Raw genomic sequence first — 12,110 nt, 5'->3', positions numbered from 1 at the left:
TCTTTCTGCTCTGTCGATTTGTCACCCACAGGTTTGCGCGACTGAGAATTTGACGTATTTGTTTCTTGGATAAGATTTCGTGCGAATTTAGGGGCTTAAATCCACGAAAATATGCATATGCGGTGATCAAACGATTGCGTTTTATCGCAACTGAGATCGTCACTGCATCCAGCGTGTCTACACAGTGCTAAAGCTGGATATTTCCATAGTTCCGTCGATAATACATAGCTTCAAGTTCTGCTCTCAAAACTTTACCTCTATCAAAACATGAATATAAAATTTGCAATAGTATCCATGGAGACTAAACCGCAACTATGTCAACGGCTATTCTATTATAAAGCTGGTTGCATACACGCCACTTCATGCACGTCACCAAAGCTAATTGACAGGGCAATGTTTGTCTTTTCCGACGGAGTATTATTACTAGAAACAATAACAGCAATTTAACAGGTCACTACACTATGCATTTGGGTCACCCTTGCTGTGTTTTGTGTGCATTTCCGCGCTGTCAGTAGCTCGAAATGCGCACTTTGCGCAATTGCGCTGTCCAGAGAAAACTCTGCATTATCGTGGTCCCTTCTTTTTGAAATACTGCTCTTATGTAAAACTCAAGAAAATATCATCTTTTAAAGAAACCAAGGACTATATTTGTTCTTGATGACAAAAAGCTAACTTAAAACGTGTAAAAGCAATGCCCAGTCAGTGATGTATGCGTACCTATATGCACATAATGTATCTAAACCTGATATGTTAAAACTAGTTCCTAAATTTGACAGAGAAATGGTAGAGCACAGAAATAATAATGAAAGACAATGACTTAATTGTGAAGAGTGGTTGATTTTCAAGTCGAAAAGCCCCTCTAATAGGTGGAAGTATTTTGTAAAATCTGGCTTATCTACAAATTATAAATTGTAACAAAATCATTAGAATTATAATAATAATAATAATAATAATAATAATAATAGTTTATTCCACTTGCACTGTAGGCCTCCAGCCCTATGTACTGGAATTTTCTTATACATTACAGAAAAAGAAATAGTTACAGAACACAGTGACCTTGGGAATGTAAATGAAATACAGTGAATTTCTTTCAAAAGGGAATAGGAAGAAGAATTTGCCGATGACAACATAGAAAAAACAAAACAGTTAACAAATTCCTTTTTCTTAAGTGCATAAAATAAGTACAAGCTTAACTTTCTTAGGACGTTCGTATTTTTGTGTTGACATAAGTTGTATAAATTTATCTATAGAAGGGTTGACAAGAAATTGAGCAGGTAAGTATTTTACCCTGATTGAGTCATATAACTTACATTGTAATAAAGAATGAAATTCGTTTTCGATGCATCCATTGTTACAAATACGCAATCTATTTTCACGTGGGGTATTCTTTCGTCGACCTTGTTCAATATGAAGTGAGTGGTTAGATAACCGATAGGATGTTAAAGTGGCTTTAAAAACGGGCTTCGTGGTGGTGAGCAGGTATGGTTCTATCAGTAGAGCAGTTTTAAAAAGTCTAAAAGATTGTAGTCTGCTGTATGTACTAATTTCGACGTTCCACTCTTGCAGGTCTATATCTTAACAACGCTGTCTAAACTCAGAAAGAAATTTTGTTTCATTACCAACTCCCTGATTGTACCATGCCTCGGCAAACCAATTGTGAAACAGTAGAGATCTCACAGCTTTACCCAACACTCACAGTTTCTTTAAGCAAGTTTACATTGCTCCTGGTGCGCATGAAAAATATATCTGTTAACATCAACGTTTGTTAAACGTAGTCAGAACTTGATCATTTTTGGAAATCTTAACGCTCTCATACTAAATCTTCCCAGCTCTCCTCTCACAGCAATATTAACAACTGAACCATGTTGGCGCAAAAGAAATTTACAAAACTTCAAATGAATTCTTTCTGTATCAGGCGCTTGAATATACCCCCATACCTCTGAGCAATAATTCAAAATTGGTGATATTTTTGCATCAAAAATCTTCAAGCATGTTCTGACTGGAATATCACCTATAGCTTTGAGTTGAGAGGTTACAGAGTATAAAATAGGTTAGAATTGATAAACGTTTCCCATAAGGCCATGTGGTTACAATGCGTGTTTTTAACAATAAAACCATACGTCTGTATTTGTCTATAATCAGACGTGGCAATTGGTCTGACATTTTTATCATCCTATGAAGTATAGCAATAGATCGTTTAAGCAAGCGAAACATCTTTCTTCATAAACTTGACTGGAGTTTTCAAACCACCAAGCAAAATGAGGACGCCACCTACGATGGCGATCGGTACGGACATCCAGGCGAGGATGATGGAGTAACCGAAGCTGTACAGTAACGTGTTTATTACCTTGTACACTGCGAATGAGATGGTACCGAGCAACACCAACACAGCTGTAAGACAGAAACAGGATTATATAAAAATTAATAATACATTTAGACCCTTCTAAAGGGCATAACACAAACAGAAGCACAAACATCGAAGGTAGCCTAGGCATTATAAGGGCAATGGCAGAATGGGCCTCGGGAACAAATAGTTGAATTCCGAATGTTACAGTTTGTGTTGGCTCATTTTAAGCTGAGAAGAATTTACTGTAATATATTTTGATTTTATGTCATTTATGCTAGTCAACATCATCTGCAAGCTTCCTTTTTCTGCAAGTTCATTTATACAAAAAAGTTGATAAAACCATGAATCAAGAGATAATTTAAGAAAAAGCAATGGCTCATATTTGCTGAGGGTTGTCATATTTATAAGTCATTCATAGAATACTAGTCTCATACTAGTCTCTTTCAGCAACTGTAACAGGCAAAGGAGCATGCAAACAATTGTCATTGATTAGTTGAACAATTGTTGGGAAATTTCGACCGAAATCACAAATGTGTTATTTGTGACTTTGTAATTTGCCTGCATTCTAGCAAAGATCTCCCCGGGATAAATAGTGAAAGTTTGGCTGTAGGTAATGTCAACCTATTAATTAGTGAGCCACACTAAGAAACGTCCGTTACAGGTCAAAAGCTGCTTGTAGCGTCTAGAGTCACTTTACGATTAGATATGTACATATTAAATGAGAACAGCTACAAGAAAAGATACAAGAAATGAAATTTCAAAATACGATGCTTCATCAACGAAACACCAGCTCTTCAGAAATTCAAGTAGGTCTACTGTTAACTGTTGCTTTTACGCACAATTTGACGCTACAGATACATATATCACTGCATATCAAAATTGCATGTTCAATATGAAATACCTCTTGGCACAATTGAGTGTTCAAATTCAAAAGAGTAATGCGATTAGTACAAAATTCACATTATAATTTTCACTTGCACATTTTGGGATAAACATGTTAGTAATTTTTGTAAGAAACATCTTAACCTTATGATGTATCGGCATATACCATATATAATACTCAGATGATACACATTTAGGCTATCAAGGGTGTGCAATTGACGGATACACATACATACTAAACGGCAGACAGTCATATAGTGACAGACAGAAGCGCATCGACTCATCCCATATTTGTAGCATATTAGAGCTGAAATGCACAAATATTGGTTTAAAACCTCGGTTTTACTAACTTCAATATTTATTTTTAAAGGTGATGGAGTAAAAAACCCGCAAAACTCACCTGTCCCAATAATTAGTCCTGCAGATACCTTCACAAATTTCTTCTTGAGTTTCTTGAAGTAAACAAGGGGAGGAATAAGCAGAGCTCCTATGGCAACCAATATTGACACGATCATGGCAACTCGGGAGAAAGTGATTGCACCTGTATACAAAATAATTCCTTTTTCCGTTACTAGATTTCAGAGTAAATAGACGAAAAAATGAAAGTTTATTGTTTGCAGTTTTCAGCTTGTGTTAAATTCAATGTATCAATTTTTACGTCACATACTTGTACGTCTCGATGGCAACAGTATTATTCTTTAATGTTCGGTGCAAGTTTCGTTAACTTTGATCAAGTCAGTCCAGATGTGTATCCCTATAAGGAAAGTTCGTTACATATGCAAATTACTTAGCTGAAGTAGAAATGGTAAATGACATTCAATAATTTTGTAACTCAGTATTTTCACTGTCCATCACAAGTATCGTTAATTTTGATCATGTGAATCCATTGATATATATCCACAATCGGGAAAGTTTGTTACATATACAAAACAGTAATTAAAAGAAGCAAAAAATGTGAATGACTTTCATTATTGTTTTAACTGGTAGCTTCAATGTACATAGTAAGTTTAGCCAACTTTAATAAAGTTAACCCATATATATAAATGTAACAACATTACTTCAAGTACAAAGTAAAGATATCTTTTACTTATATGTTTCATGCATCCCGAAATCACCAGACGGAAGAAGTGAAAGGGATTCTTAGCTCAACACTCTTATATATGTACTATGAGCTAAGAATCCCTTTCACGTCTTCTGTCTGATGATTGTAGGATGCATGAAACTTAAGTAAGGTTACTGGTCATATTAAATAAAGCTTTCTCGAGATTACGCGCTCTGTATAGGACCGCGCTCGATTCCCAAAAGTCGAAACCGACGTTTGGTATGCAGTGTCCGATTTCTTTAACAGACTGCCTGACTGACAAACATTAAATCACACTTCTTCCTCCCGCTGTGATTGATTGTTGTAATTTCTGAAGCACTTGTGTTTCACCCCATATAGCCGTTTCTTTGACTGCAAGGTACTCGAAACGTAGGCCAACATAAACTTACAGTACTAGTGCAGTTCTCGCTTTCCCTCTCTATGATAGTGCAATCATGGAGGTAATGGTACAACTAAGGGAGCGTTCAGTTTTTACGGCCTGGGGGGGGCGGCAAAATCTTGTCGCCGGTGTTCAAAAAATATAGACCCCCCTGCATTTTTTGTGAAAAAAAGATGACCCCCCCTTTGTCAGACGAAAAAAATTGATGACCCCCCCCTGAAAAATAACCAAAACCCATGTGTCAAATTTTACCCGCATGGTTTGGATTTGAATTCCGGTACGTGGCGCACTTTATTCGATGCCAGTGCACAAACTTCTCAGCCACATGCATTGAAACGTCTGTTAATTAGGACGACTGTAAGGCAATTTTTAACTTCATTTCCATAGACAAGTCATGTCCATGGACATTGTATAAAGTAAACTTTATTGGAGTGGTTCGCCAAAGGCAGCCTCTGGTTAAGAGGGTCATGGGCCATTAAGTAAAGTCAACTTTATTCTAGTGGGCCACCAAAGGTGGCACGCCGGTAAAGAGGGTCGATCATGGCTATTGCATAAAGTAGACTTTACTGGACAGGGCCGCTGAAGGTGCGCGGCCATTACCATTATTCAGTGCGTGATCCCAGGGGTCCCTCAAAAATGTTCCTAATACAAGCCGCGGCTTCAATTGGGAATTTTACGGTAAGATTGCCGTGGGGTATTACATAAAGTCAATTCATTGTAGTGGGCCGCCGTAGGCGGCCCGCCGGTAAATAGGGTCAATCATGGCCATTGCATGAAGTAAACCTAATTGGAGTGGCCGCCAAAGGCGTCTGCCCGTTAAGAGGGTCATGGGTAATACATAATGTATATTTATTGTAGTGGGCCGCTGAAGGTGGCCCGCCGGTAAAGAGGGTCGATCATGGCCATGGCATAAAGTGAACTTTATTGTTGGTATTATGTTTTTGAAAATGTGGTGACCCCCCCCTTTCCTACCAGTGAAAAGCGATGACCCCCCCTTTGCGGATTCCAAAATTATGATGACCCCCCTGGATTTGCCGCCCCCCCCCCCCCCCCCGGCCGTAAAACTGAACGGTACCTAAGTCCTGTAAATCGCAAAAATCACACGGGCAGATACCGATACCTTAGCATGTTACACGATTAGTAAGTGACGTTATGCTAGCAAGTACTTCGCATTTTACAAATACAAAGTTTCAACAGAATTTTGATGTTGTAAACGGGTTACGCCGAGTATTTGATTCAACGTTACCGACGTGGCCCTAACCGATGCATAAGTTTAGCTTAACCATGGCGGTTCAGGGACATTTAAGCCATGTCATATACGCCGGCCTATGAAGCGGATAAGCTGACGTATCGCAAGGTAAACAACCGACGGTTCTCTGCCGGTCAAGTCTGATCAGCCATTGAACCGGTGACGAACCTGTGACAACCGGAAGTTGCTAAACCGGAAGTGTAAACGGCTGATTTCATGCACTGTATGTGTGTATATGTATATAAGCTCTCTGGGGCTTAGGCCACTATTGGTTTCACTGAAGTTCAGCTTTCTGCTACAGGTTTGGTTCTCGATTCATTAGAGTCAGTATGGGATCAACATTTTTTGACAATTTTAGATGACCTTGAATGACCTTTGACCTACTTTCATGTATTATAGCTCCCATTCGAATACGTTGCGCAAAATGACTTGCAGTTTGGAACATAGGTAAAACTCAAAGATCAAATTTTCGTTTCGTTACCATGCCCACTGGTCACATGACCCAGAAGCTATCTTCTAATGCAAGTTTAAAATTAATCCCATTTGCATAAAATTGATTGATCAATTCTGTTGACCTTATTTGTAGACCATATGGCAAGGTTCCTTCATGCCAAATTTCAAGCTCTCAGGCCATGTCGATTTTGGGAAGAAGATTTTTAAAGTATTTTTCCCCATTTTCCAATGATCTTTGACCTGCCCTATAACTCTGCTGCAAAGCTTTGACCATATCTTATTCTAGCCTTTACAAGAGTCTTAGAGGGCTGTTGTGGATGTGTGAACAATGTCAGGTATGGGACCAAATTACATACTTTAAATTTAATTTTTGGTTGCTGTTGACCTTTGACACTCACATCATACTGTACCTCATTTTTCGCACATATATAAGGCTTGGCTTGCCGAAAGAGCGAGAGGTCTGATTTTCGGTATACAGAGGTAAGTATGGAAACAAAGTGTTTTGACGAAGTTACACATAACCGGCTACCTATTGTACCCTATGAATTGCGCGCATATCTAATTTTGGTTAGCTTCAGGTTTGATTTTTGGTACACAAGGACAAGTATGGGAGGAAAATTTTTTGACAATATATCACGTGACCCCAATGACCTTCATATATGCCTATAAATAAGTAACCACAAGTGCTTTACCCTTCATATTTGAAAGATTTTGGGATCTTAGGGCGCTACATCCTGTGCCTCACTAATTATGCATTACCTGATTATGGCATAGCCTAAAAAGCTACAGGTCTGATTCTCAGTAAACAGGAATAACTATGGGAGTAAAGTTTTTTAAATATATATGACCTCGATAACCTATTTCAAATAAAGATTTCACCTCCAAACCGTCTGACTACTTTTTATATTACTTACCAGTCCTTATCTCCTCTCAGTCCGTATCTCCTCTCCAACCTGTGTTCGAGAGGAGGCGTGACGATCACAGACATAGTCGTCCGTAAAATAATGGACACTTAAAATATTCATGAACTCGTAAATAAATAGGACGGTACACAACTTTTTATTCATAAGTAGAAGGGAAATGGGCTCGCCGGTAGCCGGCCGGGAGAGAAAATACTGAAAAGAGTCCAAAACCTGAAAGCCACAACCTCGCGACCTGGCTTCGCGGAGTGACGGTGTAAGCGCCTGTGCTCGCGACCGGTCGTGGAGAAAAGTTACTGGAAGAAGTCAAGAAGGCCTGAAAGCAACTATCCTAAGACCGGTCGTGGAGAAAAAAATGTCGGGAAAAATTCAACAATTTACAGCCGTGAACGACCTAGCGACCGGTCGCGGAGAGAAAATATTGAAAAAATGTCAAAACTTGAAAGCAATGACCTCACGACGAGTCGTAGAGAAAAAAGTGTCGGGAAAAATCAACACTCTACAGTCGCGACCTGGTGACCTGAAAGTCATGACCTTGCAACCGGTCTTTCGAGCAAAATTACTGAAACAAGTTAAAGGCCTGAAAGCCACGACTTCGCGACTGGTCTTGGAGAAAAATGCCGGGAAAAAGTCAACACTGTGCAGAAATGCTTAGCCACCAGGTATGCGAGGTTTTTTTTTGGTGGTCACAGTGCGGAGATGTACTACAAACCTGTCGCCTAGACGACGTTTCGTTTCGCCAATATATAGCATACTGCATCGTTTCCATTTAATACATTAGACAATATTGGTCGACGTGCAAGTGAATATGAGGCGGAGACATTGACTCTTCCGTGAGGACCCTGAATAAAATTAGTTGTGAAAGTGTAGGGACAGGTGCTATACTAATGGCGGCCACATTATAATGTGCCAGTTGCGCCGTTGTGAGATGGCAAACGGGAACGAACAAGACGGTCTTTGATATTGGAGTCACGTCGCAATGCAATGATTGGGTGCAGAAAAAATGTGACGGGTTTTAGAAGCGTTATTTCAAATTGAAAACTCCTCAAATGGGCTTATTATAGTTAAAAGGGTGATAGTTTAACACGACAGGGATGCGATCGGAGATCACCTTTATTATTTTTATAAACATGGATCAGAAGTGGCGTCACAGCCCCTTTTAGCGAAATGTCCGTATTGTTTGCAATGTTACAATGTCTTTACTGTTTACACAGTGTTACCATGGCTCCAGGATTAATTGGAAACAGTATCGGGAACGCACCTAACCGTACCACCACCATCACCAACTATCTATGTCGATGTCAACGACTAATTGGTAATTATTCAAATGCCTTTTAGCGAAATGACCGTATTGTTTGCAATGTTACAATGTAATTACTGTTTACACACTGTTACCATGGCTCCAGGATTAATTCAAAACACTATCGCGACACGCACCTAACCGTACCAACACCATCACCATATATATATATATATATATATATATATATATATATATATAATATATATATATATATTTCATACTTTTGCATTGAAGGAGAGTCTGCAAGGAGACCAGCTTACATGAACATGATCAACATAATTCAACACTGGGTAATATGTGGAAAAACTACCGGTACAAATAGAGATAAAAATTAATGCATTGTTTCTTAGCATGCAATTGTCGCCAAAAATGACTGAAATGATGAAGTATCTCTGCAGATTAGAGAAAATTAACAAACCCACTTACAGATTACAGCAGTTATAAAAACCGGGCGCTTTTTTCATTTAAATTAGTCCTAAAATTTTAATCCTCATTTAAGTCCTGCAGTGATGCTGCATAACGTGTTAACACTGTCTTAGTCATATGGTCATCAACTTTATAGATGCATTATGTTTTTAGTTGAATTGAGATCAATATTGTGTAGAATTGTAAAATTGTAAATGTTTCGGTCTGTTGACAAAGAATTACCGTTAACTTTGGGGATAAATATAAAATATATATTTCTGCTCTTGAAAATGCATTGTTTGTAAAAAAGACATGATTAAAAAACAATATATTACCTCGTCTCGAGCTTATCCTAAATTAAATTAAGCACAACACAAAGGTCCGTACATACTTACCAGCTATTAGTCCCTTGCCAGTCATACTAACGCAAGTGTTTCCGTTGGGATCCGAGGGGGAACAGGTTTTCCACAAGCCATACGTGTTTTTTACTCTGACGACTAGGAGTGTTAAGTCTATACTTGCCCAAGAATTTGTAGCAGTAGCGATGATGTAGAAGAGCACAGCAACCACGGTCAAACCGATACCGATGAACGGTAGAATTGGAGATCCCATAATTACGATGTCAGTCTACTCTCAGTGATACTACACGACAGAATAAAGTATTCGATTCATCGGACGGGGGATTCAAATGAACGTTATAGTTGCCTTTCCCGTAAGGTCACTAGTTCTAGCCAATAAATTATTCATAGCAATGCCGTTGGTTTGCCAGCCGTTCCTATTCACTGAACTCAGTTGAAAATTCGGCTGAGTTCTGACCGCATCACAAAGGTACAGTTTTCTCCGGCGGTGGCTGTACCGGGATGCCCAACTCGAAGGTTAAAGGAAAAGCAGAATGCAGAGTTCTTCTGCTTTAAATGCCAACCAAAGAATTGCTAATATTATAAACTCTCAAATATCAATCTGAAGTAGTGGGAAATATTTTGAGTTTTTTAAGCAGTTTGTTTTAGCAGCTACATATTAGCCAAGCGTATTTTCCAACTTGTCGGATTTTCATCTAAGCAGGGGGGAAGAATCTCCTAGCGTGTACACATTGTAGAATGATATTCGTACTATAGTAAAATATGTTAATATTATATGGCAACAAAACTGGACTCTATTCCGCCTACCTCGAAGAACTAGTTTCGACGGCATCTTGAAGCCGTATACTAATTATCACGGGGACATGAAGTGAATATAAACGCAGAAGAGTTAACACTGAGATAAGTATTCTGTTTCTCGCTGGTTGAGATGTAATCACATGCGAACGGTTGTATATTTCGGATAAACGAGTGTTTCGCAGCGGTAAAAATAAGCATATTATAGAGGTTCCTATAGAAAAGCGTGGAATTACTATATACAGTATGTAATAGCTGTAAATTATTTCATTTTTAGTTATTAGGCCTATTTACTTGAATTGTTAATCTTGAACAGGAACAATATGTGTAAACAGCGCATCCTGGTCATATCAGTAACACAGATACATTCACGGGTCAGCCTCGTGTATGTTACCGACACTTGGTGTCAATGGTGCCACCATACGCTGTCGATGCCCCGTCCCGATACACCTGCAGCAATTGTGCGCAAAGCCGCTGTCACTGTGTGCCACTGTTGCGCACAATGTCTAAAATTTTCTACAATTCAGTCTCTCAGACATGGAACGATGGTTCTAATTTGCGAACATCCATTAATGTCGCACTTATCACGTTTGTTTGAAGTCTGTATTTATAGTCACAGCTCATTCGTTTTTGTGACCTACTTTAATTGAAAGTACGCGTGTTCTGTTGCTATTGTGACAATTTGTTTGATCATGTAAAAGTTGACATATTGTGATCTCGTGGGCATCTTTAATTAAATGATATTGTTGGTTAATGAAAAATGTTGTCGAACAAAATTGCATGGAAATCTGAAACCCAGGCTTTCGTATCCTCTTGTTTGTCAAAGTGATTGATCACACTAAGAGGAGGTACTGACCCACTTTGAGTGTTTAATCTAGTTAATAGTTCAATTTCATATCATTCTTGTAAACTGGTCTGGTCTCTCAAAAAGAGACTTTTGTAAGATGTTAGAAAGCGCGTGATGATGTTCCATGTCTGTCTCATTCCTTATGTTCTTTTGCTCATGGTCTCTTCTTTTTTACAATGATTTTTAATTACAACAGTCTACCAAGTGATTGTCTGTACAGTGTCTCATACAGTATGATCTTGTTCTTGAAGTTTACACATTCGTAGTGTCGTCTGCGCCATTGCCAGTTAAGTAATACCCTTATGTCATTTAGCGGTGAGGGAACTATACTTTGATATGAAGCAGCAATGAAAACCCGAAGCACTATCCACATGTCACAAAATATCATTGGCAACACCCGCTTCGTAATTTCAGTACCCCCCCCCCCCTCTCTCTCTCTCTCTCTCTCTCTCTCTCTCTCTCTCTCTCTCTCTCTCTCTCTCTCTCTCAAATATATGAAATATGTGGTGTATTTTACATTTTACATAATTATGGTACTTGAATTGAAGACAAAATCTGAACGACAAAAAGTACAGCATGGAAGTTAGATTTGTTCTCAGTATCTGTATTCGTTGTTCTCTGAATTCGTGGATCAAAATATTTAGGAAACTCATTCTTAACGTTGATTGATCGGTATTAGGTATCTAATTAGGTATCTAATATACAATGTAATATACTTTGGCAGTTTAGCATAAAGAGTATCACGTTGCTTTTGTAGACAAATCCATCGAAATCTGTTTGACAATATCACGTTCTAAACGTAAATAACGAGATCATTTCCCGAATACACTGGTCGTATTGGATGGATAGACACAACTGTTTGTCGGGGAAGAAAATGTTACTTCGATTACCGATCGTCAATGTGCTTTGTGCTTTAGGCTGGTAGAATTCAAATTGCCAACAACAACGGCAATAACGACGGAGACCTTGAACAAGGCGCTGACAACACCCAAGGGCAACACGGTTGATAGTGCAACACCGTTGACAAAGAAGTCATCTAGAAAGAATAAATTAGACACAAAATCGAGGA

At 38.7% G+C, this 12,110-nt stretch overlaps 1 protein-coding gene across 1 annotated transcript; it reads right to left on the bottom strand.

Moving 5' to 3' along the window:
• Positions 1–976: 976 nt before the first annotated feature.
• Positions 977–9,742, bottom strand: LOC139141408 (peripheral myelin protein 22-like). The gene is made up of 3 exons (XM_070711031.1): positions 9,436–9,742; positions 3,630–3,770; positions 977–2,391 (listed from the first exon to the last, which is right to left on the bottom strand). The coding sequence occupies exons 1-3, from the start codon at positions 9,650–9,652 to the stop codon at positions 2,198–2,200; spliced, it is 552 nt and encodes a 183-aa protein (XP_070567132.1). The 5' UTR covers positions 9,653–9,742; the 3' UTR covers positions 977–2,197.
• Positions 9,743–12,110: the final 2,368 nt, after the last annotated feature.

Source organism: Ptychodera flava, chromosome 10 (assembly GCF_041260155.1).
Source record: "Ptychodera flava strain L36383 chromosome 10, AS_Pfla_20210202, whole genome shotgun sequence".
NCBI lineage: Eukaryota > Metazoa > Hemichordata > Enteropneusta > Ptychoderidae > Ptychodera > Ptychodera flava.
This window is presented reverse-complemented; position numbering and strand designations above follow the sequence as displayed.